This window comes from Mus pahari, chromosome 21 (assembly GCF_900095145.1).
Source record: "Mus pahari chromosome 21, PAHARI_EIJ_v1.1, whole genome shotgun sequence".
Lineage (NCBI taxonomy): Eukaryota > Metazoa > Chordata > Mammalia > Rodentia > Muridae > Mus > Mus pahari.
This window is the reverse complement of record NC_034610.1, coordinates 31,265,973-31,289,867: the sequence shown is the minus strand read 5'-3', so window position 1 is coordinate 31,289,867 and position 23,895 is coordinate 31,265,973. Positions and strand designations below refer to the sequence as shown.

General features: G+C 40.4%; 1 protein-coding gene across 5 annotated transcripts in view; it reads right to left on the bottom strand.

Moving 5' to 3' along the window:
• The window catches only part of Oprm1 (opioid receptor mu 1), an 81,930-nt gene that overhangs the window by 3,491 nt on the left and 54,544 nt on the right, over positions 1-23,895 (bottom strand). Inside the window, exons 2-4 of one of the 5 annotated variants that reach the window (XM_021220892.1) lie at positions 17,263-17,615; positions 16,036-16,556; positions 5,794-6,604 (exon numbers count right to left, since the gene is read on the bottom strand). In XM_021220892.1, the coding sequence (XP_021076551.1) occupies positions 6,533-6,604; positions 16,036-16,556; positions 17,263-17,615 (946 nt within the window). In that variant the 3' untranslated portion in view covers positions 5,794-6,532. Of the gene's footprint in view, positions 1-5,793; positions 6,605-13,828; positions 14,306-16,035; positions 16,557-17,262; positions 17,616-23,895 lie in introns of those variants that run through there. The other 4 variants (XM_021220895.1, XM_021220890.2, XM_021220893.2 and 1 more) reach the window with 4 other exon arrangements.

Here is a 23,895-nt window from a genome sequence, read left to right as displayed (position 1 = left end):
CTCAATTGGTGATCAATGGGGGAGAGGCCCCTTGTGGGTGGGACCATCTCTGGGCTGGTAGTCTTGGGTTCTATAAGAGAGCAGGCTGAGCAAGCCAGTGGAAGCAAGCCAGTAAGGAACATCCCTCCATGGCCTCTGCATCAGCTCCTGCCTTCTTACCTGCTTGAGTTCCAGTCCTGACTTTTTCAGTGATGAACAGCAATGTGGAAATGTAAGCTGAATAAACCCTGTCCTCCCCAACTGCTTCCTGGTCATGATGTTTGTGCAGGAATAGAAACCCTGACTAAGACAGATGTCTTAGAGTAATTGCTCTTTTATAGCCCTTCTTGCCTGAACTTGGAAGATCAGAGGACTCATTCCATGAGTACAGTGGAGATAGGTGAGAGGGGTTGGGGATGAATACAACATTTTATCCTTTTGCAATATGCTTGGTCACTAAGCGATTCTCTGGTGGGGCTAGGGCTGTGCATTTAGTCAGATGGACTTTCAATAGTACACTAGGATCTGGAGTAAGTGAGGCTAATTGGATCCCTTGCTAAGTACCACCATCCCCTTTTCTACTAATAATTGACATGCCTGTTTTGTGAACGTGTAAGATATTCAAGGCAGGAGGTTTGCAAAGAGATGACTGTAGGAGACTGGCAAGGAGGTCATAGAGCATCTTTGGGCTCTCTTCTGTGTTAAAAGGAAACAATTTAGAGTTCTAGGAAGAGAAGAGGAAACCACAGTCTTGCTGAACGGATCCAAACACAACAAGACTAATGAAAAATGCAACATCTCAATATAATCACTCCATGTGGCCAGCAACAGAAAGCTAATGGGATTGGAGGCTTACGGCGGATGATTGCCAACAGAATTCAGTTGATGTGATAGCATTGGCTGCTCCAGACTACAGCCTGCAGTCCTGGGCACTGTGAATGTAAATGGATCAACTAACTATGACAGCACTTGCTAGGCCATGTGGGACTTCTGTCTTAGTTGCTGTACTGTTGCCCTGAAGAGACATCACAACCAAGGGAACTTGTGAAAGAAAGTGTTTATCGTGGGCTTGTTTATAGTTTCAGAGGATGAGTCTATGACCAGCATAGTAGGGAGCATGATAACAGGCACATGGGCATGGCAGTGGAGCAGTAGGTGAGAGTTTAGATCTGATCTGCAAGCAGGAAGCAGAGAAAGAGAGAGAGAGAGAGGGGGAGGGGAGGGAGGGAAGGAGGGAGGGAGCGGGAGAGAGAGAGAGAGAGAGAGAGAGAGAGAGAGAGAGAGAGAGAGAGAGAGAGAGAGAGAGAGAGAGAGAGAGAGAGAGAGAGAGAGAGAGATTATAATCCCAAAGCGTACTCCAGGGAGACACCTCTTCCATCAAGGTAATACTACCTTATAATCTATCCCAAAAAATTCCACCCATCAGGTACCAAGCATTCAAATATATGCACCTAGGGAGGGGGGCTTTTCTTATTCAAAGTTCTACAACTCCACCTTCTATTTTTCTTAATCCTATTGGTTGTCAAAATGATTTTCCCTGACAAGCACCACATAGTGTTATTGTGCAGCTGAGGCATTATTTGTCATTATCATCATTAACTATTATTATCATCATCACTTGTGTGTACATATGTCTCTGTATGTGTGTCTCTGTGTGTATGTGTGTGTGTTTGTAATGTGCACATTAGTGCAGGTGTTTACAGAGGTAAGAGGCAATGAATGCCCCTGGAGCTGGGTTACAGACAATTCTGAGTCACTCCTTGTGGGCTCTCAGAACTAAATGTAAGTCCTTTGCCAGTGCAGTACATGGTCTTAGCCATTCAGCCATCTCTTTAGCCTCTGAATACTATTTGAATTCTGCTGGTATTTGCCACCATATGGGAGAATCAAAACACAAGCCAATGCTGTTCTTCTGAAGCTGGTCTGGCGTCATTACATTGATGATTTTATGTTCATGGGTTTCAATAAATTGTCTTGGGAAGCTCGTTAGCTCTGATAAGACACCATGACCAACCATTCATGTCAAAACCAGTAGGAAAAAAGGTATGGCCCAACCCTAGAGACAACAATGAGTACAGTGTCTACCCTTGGCTTGCACTATCAGAAAAATGGAAACCTGGCTTTGAAAGGCAGTATTCAGGTGTTATCTTTGCATTCAGTCTGTTGAATTAAATGGGAATTTCATCAAATTTGGCTAGAAAAAAAAAAAAAAAGACCAGGTAGCATTGGAGGCTATCCCAATAGATCAGCCAGAAGCCCCCTTTGAATTACAGGTCTCTGGGAAGGGAGTCAGCCTCTAACCAGAAATACCCCTTGGGATTCTAAGCCCATACATATGCTCTGTCCCCTGACACTAACCACTTTATTTGTGGAAGGAACTGTTTGGACCCTGGAGGTATAGGGAAGAAATAATAACATCCCTGTTATCTTACAGCTTCCGTCTGGCTAAGCAAACTCATGGCTCACCAGAAATAAGCAGCAATCTGTTAATGGCACTGTTGCTGCATTTACTACCTCTGTCTGCCTGCTGTGTGAACAGAAGAAGCCTGCTGTTGGCAGGCTTGGCCCTACATTATCCCGCTGTACCTGATGTTATGAGAGGCCTCTCTAGACAATGAATCCCTGTGCACATGAACTCACAGAAAGGCATCCCTGTTACTTAAGCTCATGACTACTCTTAGGTTATGTAATGTCTAGTGTCTAGACATTAGCCACTGGGTGACTGCGGCCATATGGCTTAGCCAAACCAATGCAATAGCAATCTAAATCAAGTTTATCAGTGAATCCCAACAGGGGTGATAGGCCCATTTTGTTGTATGTTTATATAAAAGACAAAAATGCCCATATGGTTTATGTCCAAGGGCAGGATTGCTGCTCTGGGGCCCATTAATTTTTGTGTGTATGTTCATGCATGTAGAAATCAGATCAATGTGTTAATTTCTTCTATGGCTTGCTACCCTAATTTTGAGACATGGTCTCTTATCGAGTCCTAAGTTCACTGGCTTGGTTAAGCTGGGTGGCAGTGAACTTGAGACTTCTTCCTGTGTCCGTTCCTCACCTCTAGTGCTAGGATTTCAAATGTACCCTGTTGGGCCTGGTTTTAATATGGGTACTTGGATCCAAACTCAGGTACTCATGCCTGTCTAGCAAGCACTTTATGCATTGAACCATGTCCCCATACCTAAGTTCATTTTAAATTACCCACCACCAGTGGCAATGGCACACTTTGTAGATATTTCCTTTATTGAGACCCCAGGGATACCGAGGATCTTAGTGTTGATATGGTTTCCGACTTCTATACTGTACTGACTGTGAAGACTGTCCCTGCCATCAGAGTTCAGACCTAGAGACAGCTCAGAAAACTATCTTTCACTCTATGAGCTATAGCCAATGAGATGGGAAGAACCACAGAAATCAGTCAGGTAAGTCGGTACTCTCTGATGGTAGGTGGATCTCTGATTGGCTTTAACCCAGAGTCTGGATGAACATGGTAGAAGGCAGATATGGCTTCCAAATGCTTCCATTCTTGGATTAGTACAGCATGTTGGCTTAATTTATGCAAATGATGAGCAAAGAATCCAGGTGGTTTTCTGTAGACGTTTGGTCTTCTCTGGGGCTTAGTTTTATCATTCTCATGTGATGTAGTGCACAGTTAAGCTTGATACTGTACATCAATCTCATCTTGTCAATGGCCTTCTGTTGACAGTAATTCTAATCAATCATTTATTGAAAAAAAAAATGGGGGCAGATCTGGTCTGAGCCTTTGCAAATACCTAATCTCAGTTGTTGATGGGATGGCACAACCATGTAAACATGCCTGGCGAAGATGTCAGATTGACAGGTGAAGTTGGGGGAGATGTACCGTAAGCATCTCTGCCTATCTTTGTTTACTGAGTGAGGTTGCAGGTCCTATTGATTCTGAATAGTTTCTACTGCTAGTCAGTTTGAACTGTCATGGTCCAGTCACAGGAGGATTACAAGGGGACTACTTTGGGGTGCTTGTTCTTAGAGAAGGAAGATCAAGCTGTTTATTGTTTGCTATAAATTATATGGGGCCCTTTGCTCTGGGTTCTCAGGCAGTGGTGCAGCTCACCGTGTTTGCCTGTGGTCTTGCCTCACTGTGTTTTGCTGTGGGACAGAGACTAAGGGAACTTCACTACTGTGTTGATGGTTCTTCTGGTTTCTTGGCTTCTTGTCTTCCTCAGATCTGTGATGAGCTCTTGATGAGACATTACCACCAGAACTATATACCAAAGCTTCTTTCTGAGCAGAAGGACACTGGAGTCACACATGTCCATGGAGTTGGAGATTGACAATAGATACAGTACATATATACATAATATATGCATAAATAGAATTCTCTAATGTTCATTTTTTTTCACTTTATATTAACCATCTTTTAAACTGTGTAACCTTTCCAGAAAGTCAACTAACAAATCCCCTCTAGGCTATGTTTTTCTCTGCTTAAAAAAATGTTTGGAAAGCTTTTAAGCTACAAGGTGAAGCTTATTTAAGGAATTTTAGTTCTTCTTCATGGAAAGATTGTTATGTTAGAGCTGGAGAAAATTTAAGAGATTATGTTTTTCACCTATGTCACCTTTGAGAAGTGATGTACTCATTTGTACTGGATGAAGATGCTAATTTAATATTTTAATTCTTGATGCCCCCTCTGCCCTTCCACTTTTCCTTCCATCTAAAGTTGCAACTGAAGGCAATAACTGATTCAGGTACTTTGGAAACTGATCAGTCCTTGCTTGTAATAGTCTTTAAAACCCCATTCATTAGAGAAATCATAAAAACAGTCACACAAAAACTATGTGGAGTTGATGACTCAGAGGCAAAGATCTCGGTGTTCCTAAGTAACTGAAACTCACCCTTTCTTCCAGACGTGGTGGGATTTCTCCTTATTCCTGATTTTACAGTATAGCCTAGATCTGATATGGGATTAAGGAGCTGCATATAGTATTTCTAAAGCACAGTGATCAGACAGATTATGTGAAGAACATTCTATTCCATGAGAGGAGTTTATGCCCAATGCAATTTTCATCTGAAGTCACGAGATACCCTTTGATATGCACTCACTCAGTCCCCTTTGTGTTTAATGCAGCCCTGGCAAGAAACATGTTTAAGCATGTCTGTCTGTATGTACGTCCCCCCCCCCCGTGTGTGTGTGTGTGTGTGTGTGTGTGTGTGTATGTATGTATGTATATATGTACATAAGCATGTAGATCTCAGAGGATAACCTTGGGTGTCATTCCTTGGGTGCTGTCTACTGCTTTTTGAGGCAGAGTCTCTCAGTGAAACTCAAGTCAACCAATTAGGTGAGAATGGCTGGCTGGCGATTTCCAGAGACACATTCATTTCCACCTTTCCAGAGTGGGCACCTCCGTTTCCGGTCATTTTGCATGGGTTCTGGGATCTAAAATCAGGTCTCCATGCTTGCCAGGTAAACACGTTACCAACTAAGCATTTTTTCCAGCCCTTACTATAAAAATGTAGTAACATCGTTCCATTTTTTCCCCCTAAATTTGGTCAAGAAGGAGTGGAGGAAAACCTAATACTTCAAAGGATCCACACATGATATACCAGACGCTCACCCCTGCTCTTAATGTCAGGTGATTTTCTGCTGTGGTAGAAAGCTGAAGGGATTATGTCTTTTCGTTCATTGAGAGAATCTTGCCGCAGAGAATGAATGGTGCAGTCAACTAAGTCCTAATTCTAGGTCAAACTTGTAGGTCAATGATCTTCTGGTCACGAAGAGACGCCATTCAACAACCATTGGCATGGAATGTTCTACCACAAGTGGTTGTCAGCGGGGTTGGTACCAGTATCCAGATACTCTGGTCTCTATGCTTACATTTGCCATATGGTAACAAAATATCTTTGGCGTGTTTCTCCCGGTTCTGCGTATATGCTTTTCAAAATAAATCTATTTTCTGCAAAGATATTGTATTCAAAACAAAAGAATGTGTCATTTACAAGCCTGACTCTTAGCAACATGCAATTTAATTAGATAAAAACATATCCTAAGGCTGCACAGACTGTCTTCCTCATAATTATAGCCAGAAAGTGGTAGGCTTCAAAACAAAGCAAAACAGAAAAATGAAAACACAAACAAAGCGCAACCTGCTCTGCTTTCAGAGAGATGTAGTTTTAGCATGTTGTGTGTCTGTGGATGTATTCGGGACACACTTGAATGCACGGGATTGAGAGATAAACAATCAGTTTTAGAATTTGGAATGTCTTGAATTCTGAGACATTGCTACTGATTTTCATAAAGGTTTGAACCGCGGATCAATTCACAGCTTCGGGCCTGACGGCCTGCAGGGGACTTGTCAAGCCTGATAGTACGAGGTGCTCTTCCAACTATGGAGTGAGGACAGTGTAGTGCTTCTACATCTAAAATAAGTTACACCCCCTGACATTGTCTATTGAGCAAGCATTGCTCACCATAATAGTGTTCTACAAGTACCTGATGGAACCAGAAAAAACAAAACACGAAAACCAAAGCCAAAAACAGCATCTCGATTTGACACTTGTCCCCTTTGATGCCCTAATTATCAAGGCTTAATGTGATAGCTAAGTGTCTCTTGAATGTAGGCATAGCTCTCGACATAAGAAGCTTCTAGGAACAAGAGTCTCAAAGCTTACAAACATTTTTTTTCCCCAAAACACAAATTGAACCTATGAATTAGTTGCAACTTTTTGCCTGTTAATAACAATGCAGTACTGTTTATTTAAAAATATTCTTTCTTTGATTATATTGAAATATCTTGAAAATATATTGAATTATATTGAAAGTTACAGTTCCCCTGTAACTTTCCTCCTGGCTTTATTAGTGGGGTGACGCTGGAGGGGGTACTACACTGCCTTCTTTCCTCTAAGTATTTGCTAACTCTCAGGACTTTTGAAGTCACGTCTCTTCCAGGTAACTACCTGAAAAAATTTCCCATTAATTAATTTATTTATTCACATTGCATCCTGATCACTGTCTCCTCCTCACACAGACCCTCCCCCCTGCCCTCCTCCTCTGAAAGGGTGCCCCCGCCCCCGGGTATCCACCTACCCCTGCACATCAAGTCCCTTCAGGGTTAGGCGAATCACATCTTCTTCCACCGAGGCCAGACAAGCAACAGCTTTAGAGACAGCTGCTACTTTACTTGTTGGGGGACCCACATGAAGATGGAGGTGCACATCTGCTACTCATGTGCAAGAGGCCTAGGCCTAGCTTATGAATGCTCTTTGGTTGGTCGTTCAGGCTCTGAGAGCCGCCAAGGGTCCAGGTTAGTTGACTCTGTTGGTCTTCCTGCGGAGTTCCACAGGAAGACATGAAAATATTTTGACTCTTCCCACCATCTTGCTCACTGATTTAATCTGCTCATTCCATTACTGAAGCGTGAGACCTGCCTGTGGGAGACAAACATTTCTCTAGTCCCAGGCACTAGAACTGTCTTTGTAATCTAATCACCGTGGTTTAGGTGCCTTGGGTCATGTTGTTAGTCATGAAATAAAACCTCTCTGGGACCTTACCACATCTACTCTAACACCCATTTGTTTCTGTAATTGAATTTTCAGGCTACGAATTTTCTCTAGTAACCTCTCTATTTGTTTTGTATTTCAGTGTTCAGGAAACCTTGTCTAATCAGTCAGCTCATTCATATCATGTCTCTGCTGACTGAGGCTCCTAAGAATACAATGAGATAAAATTTTATAAAGCTAAGTCATAGCATCATTAAATTTAGATCAGAACTAAACACAGTGTATGGTTATAGAGATTGATAGAGGTTTTCAAATCTACATAAAAACACTGGCTCTCCAGTTTGCCCAATTGTGCCATCTAGTAGCTAATTTCTTTCTTTGCAATTTTGCCAGAAGCAGTCTTGCTTTTCAGAGGCACTTGCTCCTCTCACAGCGACCCAGGTTCTGGGACAAGTTTACACAGCTTGATAGTTTGTGGTTGTTTGTTCGTTAAAATCTTTCCCATTAATCCTGGGACTCTATCTTACCCAATACATCAGAGAGTTCTCTTACTCCTTGTGATTTATGTCCAGGGCTTTATAACTTATATTTTACGAATTGTATTTCATCCTGAAGACCTCTTGAGGCTTTGTTATTGCTAGGAAAGTAGGCCTTGTTCAGACCTTCCCAGTGTTAACAACGCTTCACCTTGATTGGCCCTTTTTCTTTGTGAATAATGATTCAGGCTTCAGGTCATTTTCCTTGAAAGAGCAACTCAAACTAATATTAAGTCTAGAAGATCTGAATGAGACTGGCTCTGGCAATATTTAGGGGCCTTTGAATAAGTGACATTTTAGCTGAAATCAAGGTGAAGAAAGCACAGAAAGAAAGATGTACTTAAAGATGTATTTAGCTGTATGTTGTAATGGGGGCTAAGCAGCAGATTTATCATCAATGCACAGAAGTCTGTTCCCATTTTACATTTATAATTCTGTAAGTTATCAATTGAGTTTTTTTGTTGTTGTCAAAACACTTAACCCTATTTTTCTTGATTGCTATGTTCTTCTTTCTTAATATCATCTTCCATAAGCTCTGCTTGCCTGTCCCCCATCTTGAGCGTACTGATTTCAGCACAATGAGAAGTTACCTGTTTCCTTTGAAGAAACTTTAGTATCCCAATGTCCCCCAAACCCAGAGATATTTAAGTTTTGTTAAATCAAAAGAAGCAGATGAGTTTTCCTTTAGTTATGAAACATTTTTTTTTGATCATTATGAAGACTTGCTGATGTTGGAAATGTAGGCATATAACCAAGGTGATAAGGGATAGATTCCTGCACTTCAAGCATTCTTGAGATGTCTGGTGTGCCTAGAGGACATACAAGAAGAAGTAGTGGATTTGGAACATACATGTGCTAACTAGATTAGCCTTCCTACCTTAATTGTCTACCTCTTCTCATTCCCCTCTGTCCCCACCTTGTCCCCTTCTTTCCTATAGACAAATGACCCAACTTATTTTTTTTCCATACTTTCATTCTAGGATTGGAGAGCTATTATTTCAAACTGTGATGTCACTTTTATCTTGTGTTCTATGGAGAGCTAACAAGTACATAAAATCAATTTATAAGCCACCCACATTGAGCAGGAGGGGTAGGGGGAATACATGCTACTTCAGTTCTAGAAGGTCTGATACCATCTTCTGGTCCCTGTGGGCATAGCACTCACACACACACACACACACAGACACACACACACACACACAGAGTTAAAAATAAAAATACCAACTTCAAAATAGTAAATTTCAGCAAATGAGAATATTTTCACCAAAGATGGCCACAAAATAAGAATTTAACACTTCAGTTTAGCTGAGTAAGATAATATCTAATTTGTAATAGTTGCTATATTTTAAGAGTTATATATGTACAGCAATAGGAAACATGAGCACAAGGAAATTAGATATTAGCAATATTGTTTCACCTAATCTTTAAAACTCTCCCTACCAGAAGAAAAAATACACTTCAAAATCACCATAAAACTAAAATGAGAGAACCAAAAAGTAAGTCACATGGATTGACAGCCCGGATCATAAAAATTAAAAGTAATTTGAGTTAATTCTCAGTCGCTGCATTTGACCTATGACATTGGATAAAACCTTCCATAAAAATTGTTTCCTACATTTTATAGATTATTACTCATACTGCATATGATCAAATAATATATGCTTCCTTAGTTACAAATAGATCAATACATATTATTGAAGCCAAGTATATAAATAACATTTCTAATTAGACATTATTTTACTCTTATTATAATTAATAGATGGAACATACTAGCTACTGCTGTTATTTGTGGTATATTATTCAAGTAAACCTACATTACTTTAATTTCAGACATACATAAAGGTGCCCATTTAAAACACACACACACACACACACACACACACACACACACACACACACACACGTGCCTGCACACAATGATTGAATCATTTCTCTTTTGAACCAAAGAGCTGAAAGAAAAGCCATTTTGGCTTCATTCACCAAGAATGCATTAATGTGGTCCAGTACCGTAATTTTGGGAGCTATTCTAATCTGGAGCTTTTGTTATGGAATTGAAATCATTTCCTCCCCAAATTAGCTCTCCACAGATGTCTTACAAAGACCCCATGAATCTAGTTTTTGAGAGCGATGTAGTTGATTTTAAAGATGAGGCGTTTGCTTTTCCTTCTCTGGGAGACTGTAGCTTTCTAGCTTATTCAGATACAAGTAGCTCTGATTTTTTTTTCCTGTTCTTGGATTTAGATGCTAAAAAAGGTGCTTTCAGGATGGTAATCAGAGGATTTGGGAATGGCTTTACCCTACTAATGAGAAAAATTAATATGATGTTAACTTCGATTACATGACTTAACCCTGTAAGGCTCATTGATACAAGTGAAGGGGTGTTTTTAAACACAACTGTATTATTTGTAAATCTTGTGTTTTCGGATGGTGAGCAAAACATGACAATTGCTTATCAGCTATGGTATTAACTGAAGGAAAAGATACAATTTATTTATTGTGTGTGTATACGCATGTTCTATGAATGGATGTGCATGCATGTGCTTGTGTGTGTGTGTGTGTGTGTGTGTGTGTGTGTGTGTGTGTAGGCTAGTGGTTAGACTCAGGTGTCTTCCTCTACTTCTCCCTAACTTATCTTTTGTGACATAGACTCTCACTGAACCAGACGTCAGCTCCTCTGGCTGGCCAGCAAGCTCCAGGGATGCCTGCCTCTCTATCCCCCAGTGCTGAGGTTACAGATATGTGCCAGGGTCCTGGATTTTTATGCGGATGCTAGGGATCCAGGTTCAGATCCTCATGGTTAAGCAGCAAGTACTTTGCCCATTATTGAAATCAGGGATTTTTGAATAGTGTTTTATTTAAAATGAAGATTCCTGGCCCCACACGATAAGCCCTAATTCCTTCAGGGATATCTTAAAGATCTTTTATTTCCTGGAGTTCACCACAGAGGTAGAGGCTCTCTGGCTATGGTTGTACCACACTCACTGAAAGAGGTGTAACATTGGGGGTGGGTAGAGGAGAACAGCTCTCAGTTATTCTTAAAACTGGTGCTGCTTGTCTAGAGTCTGCCCGTTACTGATTATTGGATGTTGTATAACCATTTAACCCTCCATGAACATTTGTCCTCTCATGATTATTCCATCAGAGATGTTACAGGATAGAGATGTGCTGGACCACACGAAACCACCCTTTAGTTTGTATGCTGGTTTGGGAAAGTAACATAGCATTCTATTATGGTTATGGTTGCAGTATTTAAATAATAATCAAGCTGACCTAAGAGAGTCACCCCAATTATATATATAATCATATAATATATACATATATATATATATATATATATATATAGTTAGTTAGTTAGTTAGTTAGTTAGTTAGTTAGTTAGTTAGTTAATTTTTTTCAAAATCACCCAGATATCAAGTAGAATGTGCCTTATATGGTAAGATCGGGGTAGAAAGCAAGCAGGAAAGACACTGAGTGTGGACAGTGACATTTCAGGTCTGAAGGAGACTGATGTCACCCAGACTCCACAGTGAGCAGTGTTCTGAAGCAGAGTGCAGTTCAACAGGATGGCAGAATGGTACATGGGTGGGGAAATTCAATTGTAACATTATCAGACAGAACATAAATGCTTTCTCTGGGATCCACCTAATCAAGATAAAAAAATCTGTAAAGACAACACACTGGACATCAAGTGACCATGGGCGCCTCAGAGGGACCAGGAAACTGAGTTTGGGATGAACAAAGTCCAGAGGAGGATATTTCCCTCACTCTGTCCTCGGTGAGGACAGGACTTCTCCAGGACAGGTCTTGGTCTTTTAAAGCATCTCGTTAAAAATCAAATTAGAAGACAAGGGCATCTGAGAACACATTTTTGCAAACTCTAACTTGGGATTAGAATACCAATGGCTATGGAGGAGAAAGCCTACTGTTCATTATTTCTGGAGGGTGGGCCAAAAATGTCAGTGTTATGATGTCATTGAGTTGTTATACAAGAAAGAGTTCTTCCATATACACTCTATAGCTACAGTGCCACCAGCCCCTCCCCTTATTCAGCTATTCTGGTGTTATCTGTAGAGTGCTTTCTAACATCTCAGGGACAGGGAGAGATGGATCCCAGAGGCATCAGAAAAAGCAAGATGGATGTGTTCCTACCATTAGGAAACAATGGGATAACTGTCTACTACAGCATGAACTCTGACCTCAGTTATCTTTCCTCTCCCCTCTCTCCATCTCTTGACAATGTGCTTGTAGCTCCTGTCATCAAGAGCTAGGGTCTTTCCCCCATTCAGATCTAGATGAATGAGTTGTTTGATAGATAGTAGACATGGATATAACTTGATGTCATTTCCTTAAAGGGTCATGTGTCTCTGTGTGTGGGTGAATGTGCAGGCAGTTGCCCGAGGTTGATTCTGGGAGTCACCTTGATCAGTTTCCATTGTATTGAGGTAGGGTCTCTCCATTGAACCTAGAGCTCACTAACATCCCTGGTTTCTTTTCTCCATGGATGGTTGGTCTCATGTTTTCTGTGTTGCAACCACAGGCAGGCTGTTGCCCCCAACCTCCCAGTATTCACTTGGGCTCTGGATAGCTAAACTCTGGTCCTCCTGCCTGTGCAGCAAGCCACTGAGTCATCTCCCCAGGACACTTTGTGCTATTTCTGTAACCAGGCTTGAAGAAGTGAGCCTGGTTTCTCTTTTCTCTCCCTCAGAACCCGTGGCCAGGATGAAGACAAATTTGAGGTCACTCTCTAAGGATGAGTGTCTGTGGACTTAGACATTCCTGCTGTGGCCATCTTAGAGCAGATGACTGACATCCCTGATGGTGGCTGGCTTGGGTAAAAAGTGTTGAAACTCATCCAAAGCACAAGCAGGCAAGTCTGGCCCAAATTTTACTGATGTATCCTACAGCTGTAGCCTGCACAATGGTTGCTTCTACCCTTTAGGCTTGGAATAGTTCTGTTGTAGGAAAAAAGCCTTAATGAGATGCCTTTACTGAACTATGGGACTCTGGGTGCATGCTGGGCATAGAACTTTCTGGTATGTATGGCTTATCTAATTACCTTGACAACCATCACATTGTTACTTCACTCTACGCTGTGTGGACATGGCCTCAGTGTCTATCTGTCTGTCTGTCTGTCTGTCTGTCTGTCAGAATACAGACATCCTGGGGAAGTTGGACATTGCATCTCTGGTCTGCAGGGTAGGGAGTTGACTAATGTGCTTGACATGTGACATATGCAATATGGCATATATATATATATATATATATATATATATATATATATATATACACACATTTGTATGTGTGTGTGTGTGTGTGTGTGTGTGTGTGTGTGTATGTATGTGTGTATATGAAAACACAAATAGACAGAACATAAACATTGATTACTGGGACAAACTTCTAATACTTCTAACTAAAAAACGTTCATTCCTAATAGGATGACTAAACAAAGGATCGAATAAACAGGAAGCCTACAGTAACACAAGGCCTGCTGGTCAGAGTCTCACTCTGAGGTAATTCTAATGATTCCCATTGGCAGAGTCATGTAGCCTGACTTGTCCTTCAGATCTGAGTAGAACAGATGCCAGGAATGACCATCACAGGCTTTACTATCGCTCCAGCCATCCTCACCTGACCGCCTTAACCCCAATGAAAGACACATCAGTAGAGATGGGTGACTAGGATCTTTGATTTCTGTGCATTTTCAATTATGTCAGGGCATCTTTTCTGCTTCTTACAGCTTCTCTTCTTGGTCCAGCTCTCCCAGCTGGGCCTTTGGGAGGCTGCCAGCTCCAGGCTAATGTGCTTCCCTGTTATCTGATGCTGACACTGCTCCACAGAGGCAGTGATAACGATAAGTGCTAATTGGATGTATTTTTAAAGCAAACCTTTTAGTTACTTAGGACAGAACTTCTCCAATTATCTTCCCTTCTACTCTTTGGCTGTACAAGATCCACACTGACCTGCAAACACTGGCTATGGAAGGGAGTCAAAGGCAGCGTTAGAGAAGCTGAGGGCAGCTGTGTTTAAAACAGGGATGTGCTGGAATAGAGAGCTTGGGGGCTCTGCTTCCTTTAGAGGAAGGTCAGGTGGGTCAGGAAGGATAAGAAGGCCCAACAGTGTCTTAGAGGAAGCAACCAATCAGCCAGGCCCCTGTAAGCCTGGGAGGAAAGACCCAGCATGACATGACACCTAGGGAGCGGAGGAAGAACCCTGGCTTTCCTATTTTCTTTCTTTTCTCTAATGAAAGTAAAATATTTCAATGCCAAAGATTTGAAGCCCAGTTTAGGGTAGATAGCTTCAAATTGCATTCTCTAAAATGTACCCCTGGGTTGGAGAAAAAAGAAAAAAAACATTCAATTTAAATTTTTACCCTTTCAAAGTGATGGGCAAGAGTTTGAAAGCCCCTAAAAAAAGGAGAGCTGTCTAGAAAAAGAAAGGCTTGTGGAAAACAACGGATGTGGGGGGGAGCAGTGGGGAGGAAGCATCAGAGAAACCCATTTCTGCCTGGCTTTGATTTCTGAGCTGGAAGCAGGGAGATGAATTTGTTAATAATTGCCTTTGAGTTGGGAATGAATCTACCACCATTACCACCATGTTCTCTAGGGGTGCTGGTCACGTGTATTGCATTAGCCACACTTCCCATTTGGGTATGAGCATTCACGTCTCCTGAGGCAGATGCATCTAGGTTGTATTTCATAAATTTGAGGTCAGTTAGACAGACTAAATAAATGTAGACTATGCCGGGTAGCACAGTGGAGGATAAACAGAACAGTGAGAGAGGGCTGTGGTGGAGAGACAGCAGGTGGGAGCAGCTACCACCATGGTGGCCAAGACCTCCCTCTGGCTGCTCCTCTGCAGGACTTGGTAGTGAATCCTTTTTGTGTGACTTCTCCTAGCCTTGCCCCCTGACAACACAGAGTTTAGCCCAAGTATTTATTTACTCAAAGGAGGCTCGAGTTTCAGCTCTGTGTTATTACAAAATTACATTCACAGTGATTTTTAGATGTGGGAAGGATTTTGGAATATTTATTTAAATCAATATTAATAATTAAGTCATATATGCACCGAGTTTTAGGTTAGGTGTTGAATTATTGCAACGTGACCAATTAGGCAGTTTTATAGGTATTGGAGATAAGAGATCTCCCCCTCTGTTCATTTCTTGTGTGGTTACAAAACTGGGATTGAATCTTGAATCTCCTTTGGACTCTCCTGGGCATAGTAATACATGTCCAAACTTCTAATCAGTCTAAATCATTTCCAAATAGTATGGAGAGTGTTTAAAATTAATTTTAATATAGTAGTTAGGTAATATGCTGGCATTTGCTCTAGTGTTCAGACTCCAGAATCTACAAAACAAAGCCTTAACAAATATTAGATACACACACACACACACACACACACACACATATATATATATATGAATATAAAACATATACAAGTACAGCATATATATACACACACACACACACACATATATATATATATATATATATATATATATATACACACACACACATGTATATATATGGTCACTCATAATAAATACACAACACATATACATGTATAATAACATATACATATATACACTTTTTTTCTCTCGGGAATATCTTGTACCTATGACCACAGTGGACAATGTTCTTTAAAGAATTAGGATAGGTTTGCTTTTAAATAATAGAGATATAGGTGAGATATTTTGGATTATAGAAAGTTGCTGTGTGAATCAAGACTCCAAAGTGATATTATTTCTAAAATGTACTAAAGCCATTTATTTTGCAAAGGAGACAATGCTCCGAGGATAGTAGCTTTCACAGCATAATAGATTGTTACTTACAAAACATCTAAATGAACTTGCTCACATACATCAAGCATATTTCTATGGCACATCTTCTTAACACTATGATCAGCATTTGGTCCCCTCCTCCCTCTATTCTTAGGCTTGGTCTGGATTCCCCAATAACCGACCTCCTTAAGGATCTAAATTTTAGACTGGTACCAGGTGCTATATTTATATATGTTATACATAATTCTAGAAAGCACATACCTGGTGGTTAGTTCGATCCACTGTATTAGCCGTGGAGGGGTGTTCCCTAGTGTTTTGACGGTTTCGAGTGGAGTTTTGCTGTTCGATCGTGGAGGAAGTTGGGATGCAGAACTCTCTGAAGCATCGTTTGAAGTTTTCATCCAGGAATGCGTAAAGAACTGGGTTCAGGCAGCTGTTTGTGTAACCCAAGGCAATGCAGAAGTGCCAGGAAACAGTCTGAAAAGTGGTTTCTGGAATCGTGATCAGTGCTTTGATGATGACGTAGATGTGGATGGGGGTCCAGCAGACAATAAATACAGCCACGACCACCAGCACCATCCGGGTGATCCTGCGCAGGTTCCTGTCCTTTTCTTTGGAGCCCGACAGCATGCGGACGCTCTTGAGTCGTAAGATCATCAGTCCATAACACACAGTGATGATGAGGACCGGCATGATGAAGGCGAAGATGAAGACACAGATTTTGAGCAGGTTCTCCCAGTACCATGTGGGATGGGAGAACGTGAGGGTGCAATCTATGGACCCTGGAAGGAATGAAATTTCGAGAAAAATTAGCAGCGACGTTTAGTTATACCATCAGGCTCTAAAATTGCTCCTTTGCCTACTAATAGCTTTGACCTGAGTTGAATCTTTATTGTTTCTTACAGACGGTAAGAAAGGAATTAAAGAAATTAAGGGAGATTGATGTACAGGGAAGTTTCTTTCTTCTTTCCCACGTGGAAAGATCTTATGAAGTGAGAAGTTTTGTACATTTCTCAACGAGTCAGACACTTTGTGGGATTTAGGCTACTGTAAAAGATAGAACCATTGTCCAAGGTTTCTAGGATTTTTCCCCTTAAAGGATTCTTCCCCCCCCCCCTTTCTGGATGGCAGCTGTGTGAATTCGTCAGGTAGGCAACTGCTTGGAAATTATGAGCAAACCTCACTAAAACATTTTCTGGGCTCAAGCTTTAATTACTTTTACGAAAGCTATGTTCCCACTTATTCAACATTTTGATGAAGCAAGTACAGAGAAATCGGGAATAAGTAGACTTTGTTCTTATTAAAATACCTAGAAGTCTTGTAATTATAGAGAAATATTTTCATTTCAAAATATTTAAAGGCATTTTCGTAATTCAAAGTACAGCTTGACAAAGATGCTGGACCATGAATTCTGCTTGGTTCAGACATCACCACCAGTTCAGATTATAAGTACCCTCATGCCTGACTCAGGCCCATGTTAACCCTTACCTTGCCTGTATTTTGTGGTTGCCATGAACATTACTGGCAGACCAATGGCAGAAGAGAGGATCCAGTTGCAGACATTGACAATTTTGGCATTTCGGGGGGTACGGAAATCCAGGGCCTTGACCGGGTGGCAGACAGCAATGTAGCGGTCCACGCTCATGGTGCAGAGGGTGAAGATACTGGTGAACATGTTGTAGTAGTCTATTGAGATCACGATCTTGCAGAGGATGGTTCCAAAGGGCCACGTTCCCATCAGGTAGTTAACACTCTGAAAGGGCAGTGTACTGGTGGCTAAGGCATCTGCCAGAGCAAGGTTGAAAATGTAAATGTTGGTGGCAGTCTTCATTTTGGTATATCTAGGAAACCGAAGAAAAGCAGAGAAATTACTTATTGGAGACACCACCTGAAAGGCAGGTAGTATTCTCTTAGGAAAACATCAGTGGTTAATGGAAGACCCTGAGAGTAGACCCAGGACTTTTCCAAAGTGAGAGTTGATGTTTATAATTGAGTGCCCAGAAGATAAATAGTAATTTCCCCAATCACAAGGTTTCTTTTTTATTAAATAGGTAGTACAATAGAAAACATGGCATTTGGGGGTGTTGTTTATTTGTTAGAGACAGGATCTCATGTATTCCAAACTAGCCTTGAACCTGCTCTACAGTAAATCTGGTCTTGAACTCCTGATTCTCCTAACTCTAACTCCCAAGTTCTAGGAACATGAAGTGTACACTACCATGCTTAGTTTGTTTCCTTGTTTTTAATGTGCCAGCCATTGTGACTAGTGCAATTGGTATGGGGAATTGCCAGATGGATAATAATTCTAAACATAAATAAGAATATAATTTAACATACTTTATATAACATATTATATATATAATTTAATAAAATAATGTAAAATATATCCAAATATATACCCACATATGTATATATGCATATATGCAAATATATCCTCATATATATATATATATATATATATATATATGTGTGTGTGTGTGTGTGTGTGTGTGTGTATTTATTTAAAATTATTAACCACAATTGTGTGCATAGCCCTGTGTTTCTCTACATGCACATAGATACACATCATAGGCATATCCATATGCTGGTCTCTATGGAGCATGGAAATGATCATTGACCAGAACAGCTAAGGAACATGTAAGGTGGAAAGTATTTCAGAAGCCACATTTTGTCTTAAAGTTCAAGTAAGAAGATGGGGATAGAAACAGGGAATACTAGGAGGGCAAGAACTCCAGCCAAGGGGTTAGAGTTAAAGTGCTACAAAGAATATATTTGTCAAGAAGGGTAAAGTCCTACCAGGAAATTACAGTGAATATGAGGGAGAGGTAATACGGAAGCAGGGAGTAGATGCAAGTGTATGTGATGGTGAATAAGCCCTCACCCAGTGGATGGTGAAAACTTAAGCTTGTCTGCTTTATATGTGAGGTCTTTATTGAGTTGTTATTGACAGGAGAGAAATGATACACAGTGAGTACAATTTGCCAAGTGTTGACATATGTATAGTAGTAAAATCACTGTCATCAAAATCAGTGTCTGGTACACCATTGCCATTAGAGCCAGCTTTGCCACGCCTCTTTTGTAAATAGCTGTTAGAACACAGCTACACCTGCTTATCTGCATCACTGGGGATCTACAGCTGCTCGATGCTCCAGTGGCTGCCTTGAATAGTTTGCCAAAGAGACCTGCAAAATAGAGCATTTTCCTCTACAGAAAAAAAAAAAAAAAAAAAAAAAGCCAAACATTTCCTCATGTAACTCTGTTAGCTTTGTCCTTTTCCTCACAAACCCTACCCCAGCATTTCCCAAGCAACCACTGATCCTGGTATGTTTTCTGTCATTACAGACTCATTGGCATTTCCTAGTAGTTTATGCAAATAAACATCCAATAATGTGTTCCTCTTTGTCTCATTGCTCTCTGTATAACCGTTTTCATGCCACCCATGTGGTTGCATGCATCAAAACCCTTCCTTTTGTCTTGCTAAGTTTTTCCTTGTGTGACTATAACCCGATTCCTTCCTCTAGCCGTTTGGTACAGGGCTTTTGGCTGTTGTCTATTAATCTATTATGAACATCCAAGTAAAAGCAATCCGTGTTTTATTCTCCTAGCTGAACATCTAGGAGTGTTGTCTGTCTTGACAGGCTACAGAGAGTTGAATGGCAAGGTAGGAATGATATGCAGAACAATTTATAATAATAGATGAGATTGATGAAGGAAGCACATTCTGCACATAGTTATCACCTGTGGTTTTTCACGTTTAGATTTATGTACTCGAAATCTTTAATGGTACCCCAGCTTTACTCTGGAAAATGATTCCTTTCCATCCTCTATCTGTGAACTGTCCAGTAGGCTCTATTATTAGTTCAGGGAATGAAGATGTTGAAAGGGGTCATAGGTTTCAGTAGAGCCACTATGATTTAGATGTTTTGATTTTTTTTTTAACATGGTTTGTATATTCACAATTTGACCTCCAGTATAATGGTGTTTAATCGCAAGGGGCCTTTTAGAGATATGAGTAGCAGAGAATCTTTAGGCTCTTGGTTGAGGTTTTTGTCCTCCAAATGAATTGACCTGGTCATTCTAACCCTGGTTAGTACTTGAGTGAGGATTGCTCTAAAAGGGCAAGCCTGAACCCTCCCCTGCATCTTCCTGGCCGTCCTCCAGCCATGTGGTACCTTCCTCAAGCATGAACAGCTGTGGTGATACAGCCAGGATGTGATGCAGAGAAGGGTTCTCATCAGAGCTGTAGGCACGCTGCTTGGAATGTTAGCCTCAAAGGTTGAGTGACTTGAATACTAACCTTTGGTATACACGATATTTGTGGATTTCCATCTGGGACTAACTCGATTATCTAAGGTTAAGAACATGGGTCAGTCAGCACACAAGAATGCAATGGAACCTTCTCTTCTGTTGCTGAGGGTCAGGGACACAGCAGCTGAGATTAATACTACTCTATTCAACTCAGCCACACTTGCCACATTTAAAACAACACACCCTTAAGTTACATAATGGAATAAACCATTATGTGTGCTAGTTTTCATAAAGGGTGGGTCCTACTTACAGCCCAGGCTAGCCTTGGGGATAATCCAGCCTCTGCCTCTCAAATGCTGGGATCTCAGGTATGCACCACCACTCCCATCTATAATAAAATATTCGCTATGAAAATACATTCACAGCTATTTCTCCCCTTAAAGTCATGTATTAAGAAGAATCCTAAATTATGTTCTCCCCCACACTCTTTTCTTATGGTGGTAACAAAGCACTAAATCTGAGCAATAACCTCTGCCTTTGCATCTACTATCTCATTTGTGGTCACCTGTCTACTTAAAAACTATTCTCATTTGTGTATTTGTGTGTGTGTGTGTGTGTGTGTGTGTGTGTGTGTGTGTAGGGGGATGTATGTGGAATTATGGAGGGCAAACTGCTCTTCCAGCACGTGCGTGGGCCCTGGGATCAAACTCAGCTCAGGTGGTTGGCCAGAGCCTTTACCACTGGCCCTGTCTTCTAAATTTTTTTTTTTTTGGGGGGGGGTGAGTTTTGAGACAGGGTTTCTCTGTGTATCCCTGTCTGTCCTGGAACTCACTTTGTAGACCAGGCTGGCCTCGAACTCAGAAATAAATCTCTTTTCTTTGTATATATCCAGCCTGAGGTATTTCTTTCCAAGACCATGAGGAATGAGCTAATTAATACCCAGATTTTTTTTCAGGGAAGGAGAGAGAGAGAGAGAGAGAGAGAGAGAGAGAGAGAGAGAGAGAGAGAGAGAGAACACAGAGAGAGACAGAGACACAGAGAAAGACAGAGTGAACACACATGAGTTCCTTCAGAGGGCTCATACATGAGAAGTTTTAGGGTCTATAGTTGTTATGAAAATTCATTAAAAAAAAAACCCTGCCTAAGGAGTTGAGAGAGCTCAAGGAAATGTAATACTTGAAGCAATGTTTTCTTGAACTTGTTATGTACAGTAGATAGCAAGCTCCTTTTAAATTTCAGTTTGTGCTTAGAGTTTTTCACCTACATGAATTAATAATCTAACTCAGCCTCTCCCAGCTGATTTTTGTGGGATATGGTATTATAGAGCCTATGGTATAGGGGCTTAAGTCAATGTTCCAAGACCGTTTTGGTCTCCATGAACAGCAGGAAGCTGAAACTTTAGACTGTTTCATGGATATCACCAGAACCAGCCAGCTGAGACTGCTCCCAGAATTCCACCTTTGATACGTGGTTCTTTCTGCAGAACTTGCAGAACAACTGGTAGATTCCAGATCAAGGCTGCTTTTCTTTATAACTGTTACTGCCATAAAGGATTTTAACACAAGAAGATAGAGACAGGTGTTTAACTTGAGGACATAAATCGGTGGTAATTCAGTGAAGACCACCTACCGAACAAACAGGTGATTTCAATGGAAGCAAACAGACAAAAATAAAATTATAATAACATTTTCAAGCTTTTTAAAACCACCCACTTTTGGTGATAAAGAAATTTAGACTTGGATGTTCAAGAAATTTAAACACTTTTTGGTGTTTTGATAAGTGAAAAGATTTTTCCATAAAAAAAGAACACACACACATACACACACATTGATTCAAAGGCATACCTTTTGACATTAGTCGCACTCAAGAAAGGAACTTAAGGCAATTTTCTGACTCATTACACTCTCAGTCTTTATCAGCTCACTACCAGGTGCTTGGAATGCCTAGTTATTTCAGTTTTAAAAAAAATCAATTCCTTCATTGGGATGAGGTGTTTGTAAAATGAAATTTGATTTGTGTTTACCATGAAAGGAAAGTGATGGGAGGGAATATTAATTTTTTCATTCTACAATGCATATCACAATATTATATAATATAATATTATATTATATTATATTATATTATATGTGGTTAATACATAAACTATTACCTGTCAATTAAACCATACAAAGCAAATATCATAAGGAACTTTCTTTTGGCATTTTACAGGATCACTGCTATTTAATTTTTCTTATTATGCTTAGAGATCCTTCCTCTGAAGGAAACCAGAATTTTGTTCCTAGTTACTCATGCTTTGAGTCACATCAGGAGCTTTCTAAATATATGAAAATAAGTTGTACAGACAGGAGTTTGGGTGTGACACCAGCATTTTCCCACAGTCTTCTATCTGGAGAAATGGCTTACTTTGGAAAAGGATACTGTTACCCAGTGAAGGAGTCTTTTGTCATGTTTTGCTGTGATGTGGTGGATGAATGTTGTCCTAGGACAGTTAAGTGAACTATCAGAAACACACTAGGAGTTGTGAATTAGCAGAATTAGCAGGTAGATAAGAAGCAAATTGAAGGGAGAATTGTCTTTGCTGTTCTTTTGCTTCAATGGGTCTTGGCCAAACCTGTAGATATTAAATACAATCCCTCCTCCAGCCTTTATTATTTTTAATTCATACTGTGCAAACTGAATGGAAGTAAAATGAAGGAAATGAGCGAGGTTGCTTAAAATGAAGGAGTGGGGCCTATGGCCTTGGGAGACTCTGCTGCACCCTGGGCTCTTCCTAGTATTGACTGTACCTTCTATACTGAGCAGTGACCAAAATACTGTCTATTTATCTGATTAAAATTTTCATAATAAATACTTAAAACTATGTATTCTAGAGGGTTGGTTAACTGTATTTGTAAACTTATAGGCATTATTGTGCAAAAGTGCTTTAGATACTATGTTAGTCTTAGGACCATCAATGTTTGTCCTACCAGAGTATCTGTATGTACAACCCAGGTCCTGTGCTGGAAGGACGCATAGCTCCTTTGTCAGAATTTTTCTACTCTCACGTGCCATATATATATATATATATATATATATATATATATATATATATATATATTATAAATGTCCACCATTTATATGTGGTTGTAAAGCAACAACTGCCTGTTGCTACACTCATTCCTCATACCATTTCCCCAATTATTGCTACTTTCTAAAACTTTATTGATCTTGGTTCACTAAGGGTAAAAGAAGCTTCAGTGGATCAACTACCTTTGTAGTGGTCGACCAGTTGCCGTAGCCCATTTTCTATTTTGCTTTTGAGTTGATTCTTTGAGTTGCCATGACTCTTTGTTCAGGAAAAGAATGGACAGAGGGAGCCTGAAAGCACGAAGAATATATTTTCCAATCTGGTTTGCTGGCTTTATATCAAATCATGTCTTTCACGCGACTCAACTCTTTCCCTCATCATATTTAAGTATTCACAGTAAATCTAATGAGATATGGAGAAGGAATGTCTCCTAGTCTTGAGCCCTTTCTAACCTTTCAGGATTTTAGGTTTAATTCTGAAAGGCTCAGTGAGTTCCCTTTATAAATTTGGGACGATATTGGAAATGTCTCCTTGTTTTGCCATGACCTTTGTGTCCACATCCCCACACAGAAATCCATATTTTTAATGGATCAGGAAATACTCCCTACAGCATTAGCTTTTCAAGCTCTTGATGAATGGGGGTAAATTAAATGAAATAAAAATGCTTGTCCTACATTGCAGGGAATCATGCAAGTGGAGATATTGTCAAGTGAACACCTGTCTGAATTTCTCCTTTATTATCCAGGTTGAGGTGTGTGGGAGTGGAGGCAGGAAATGAGGGAGAGAGACAGAGAAAGAGACCGACA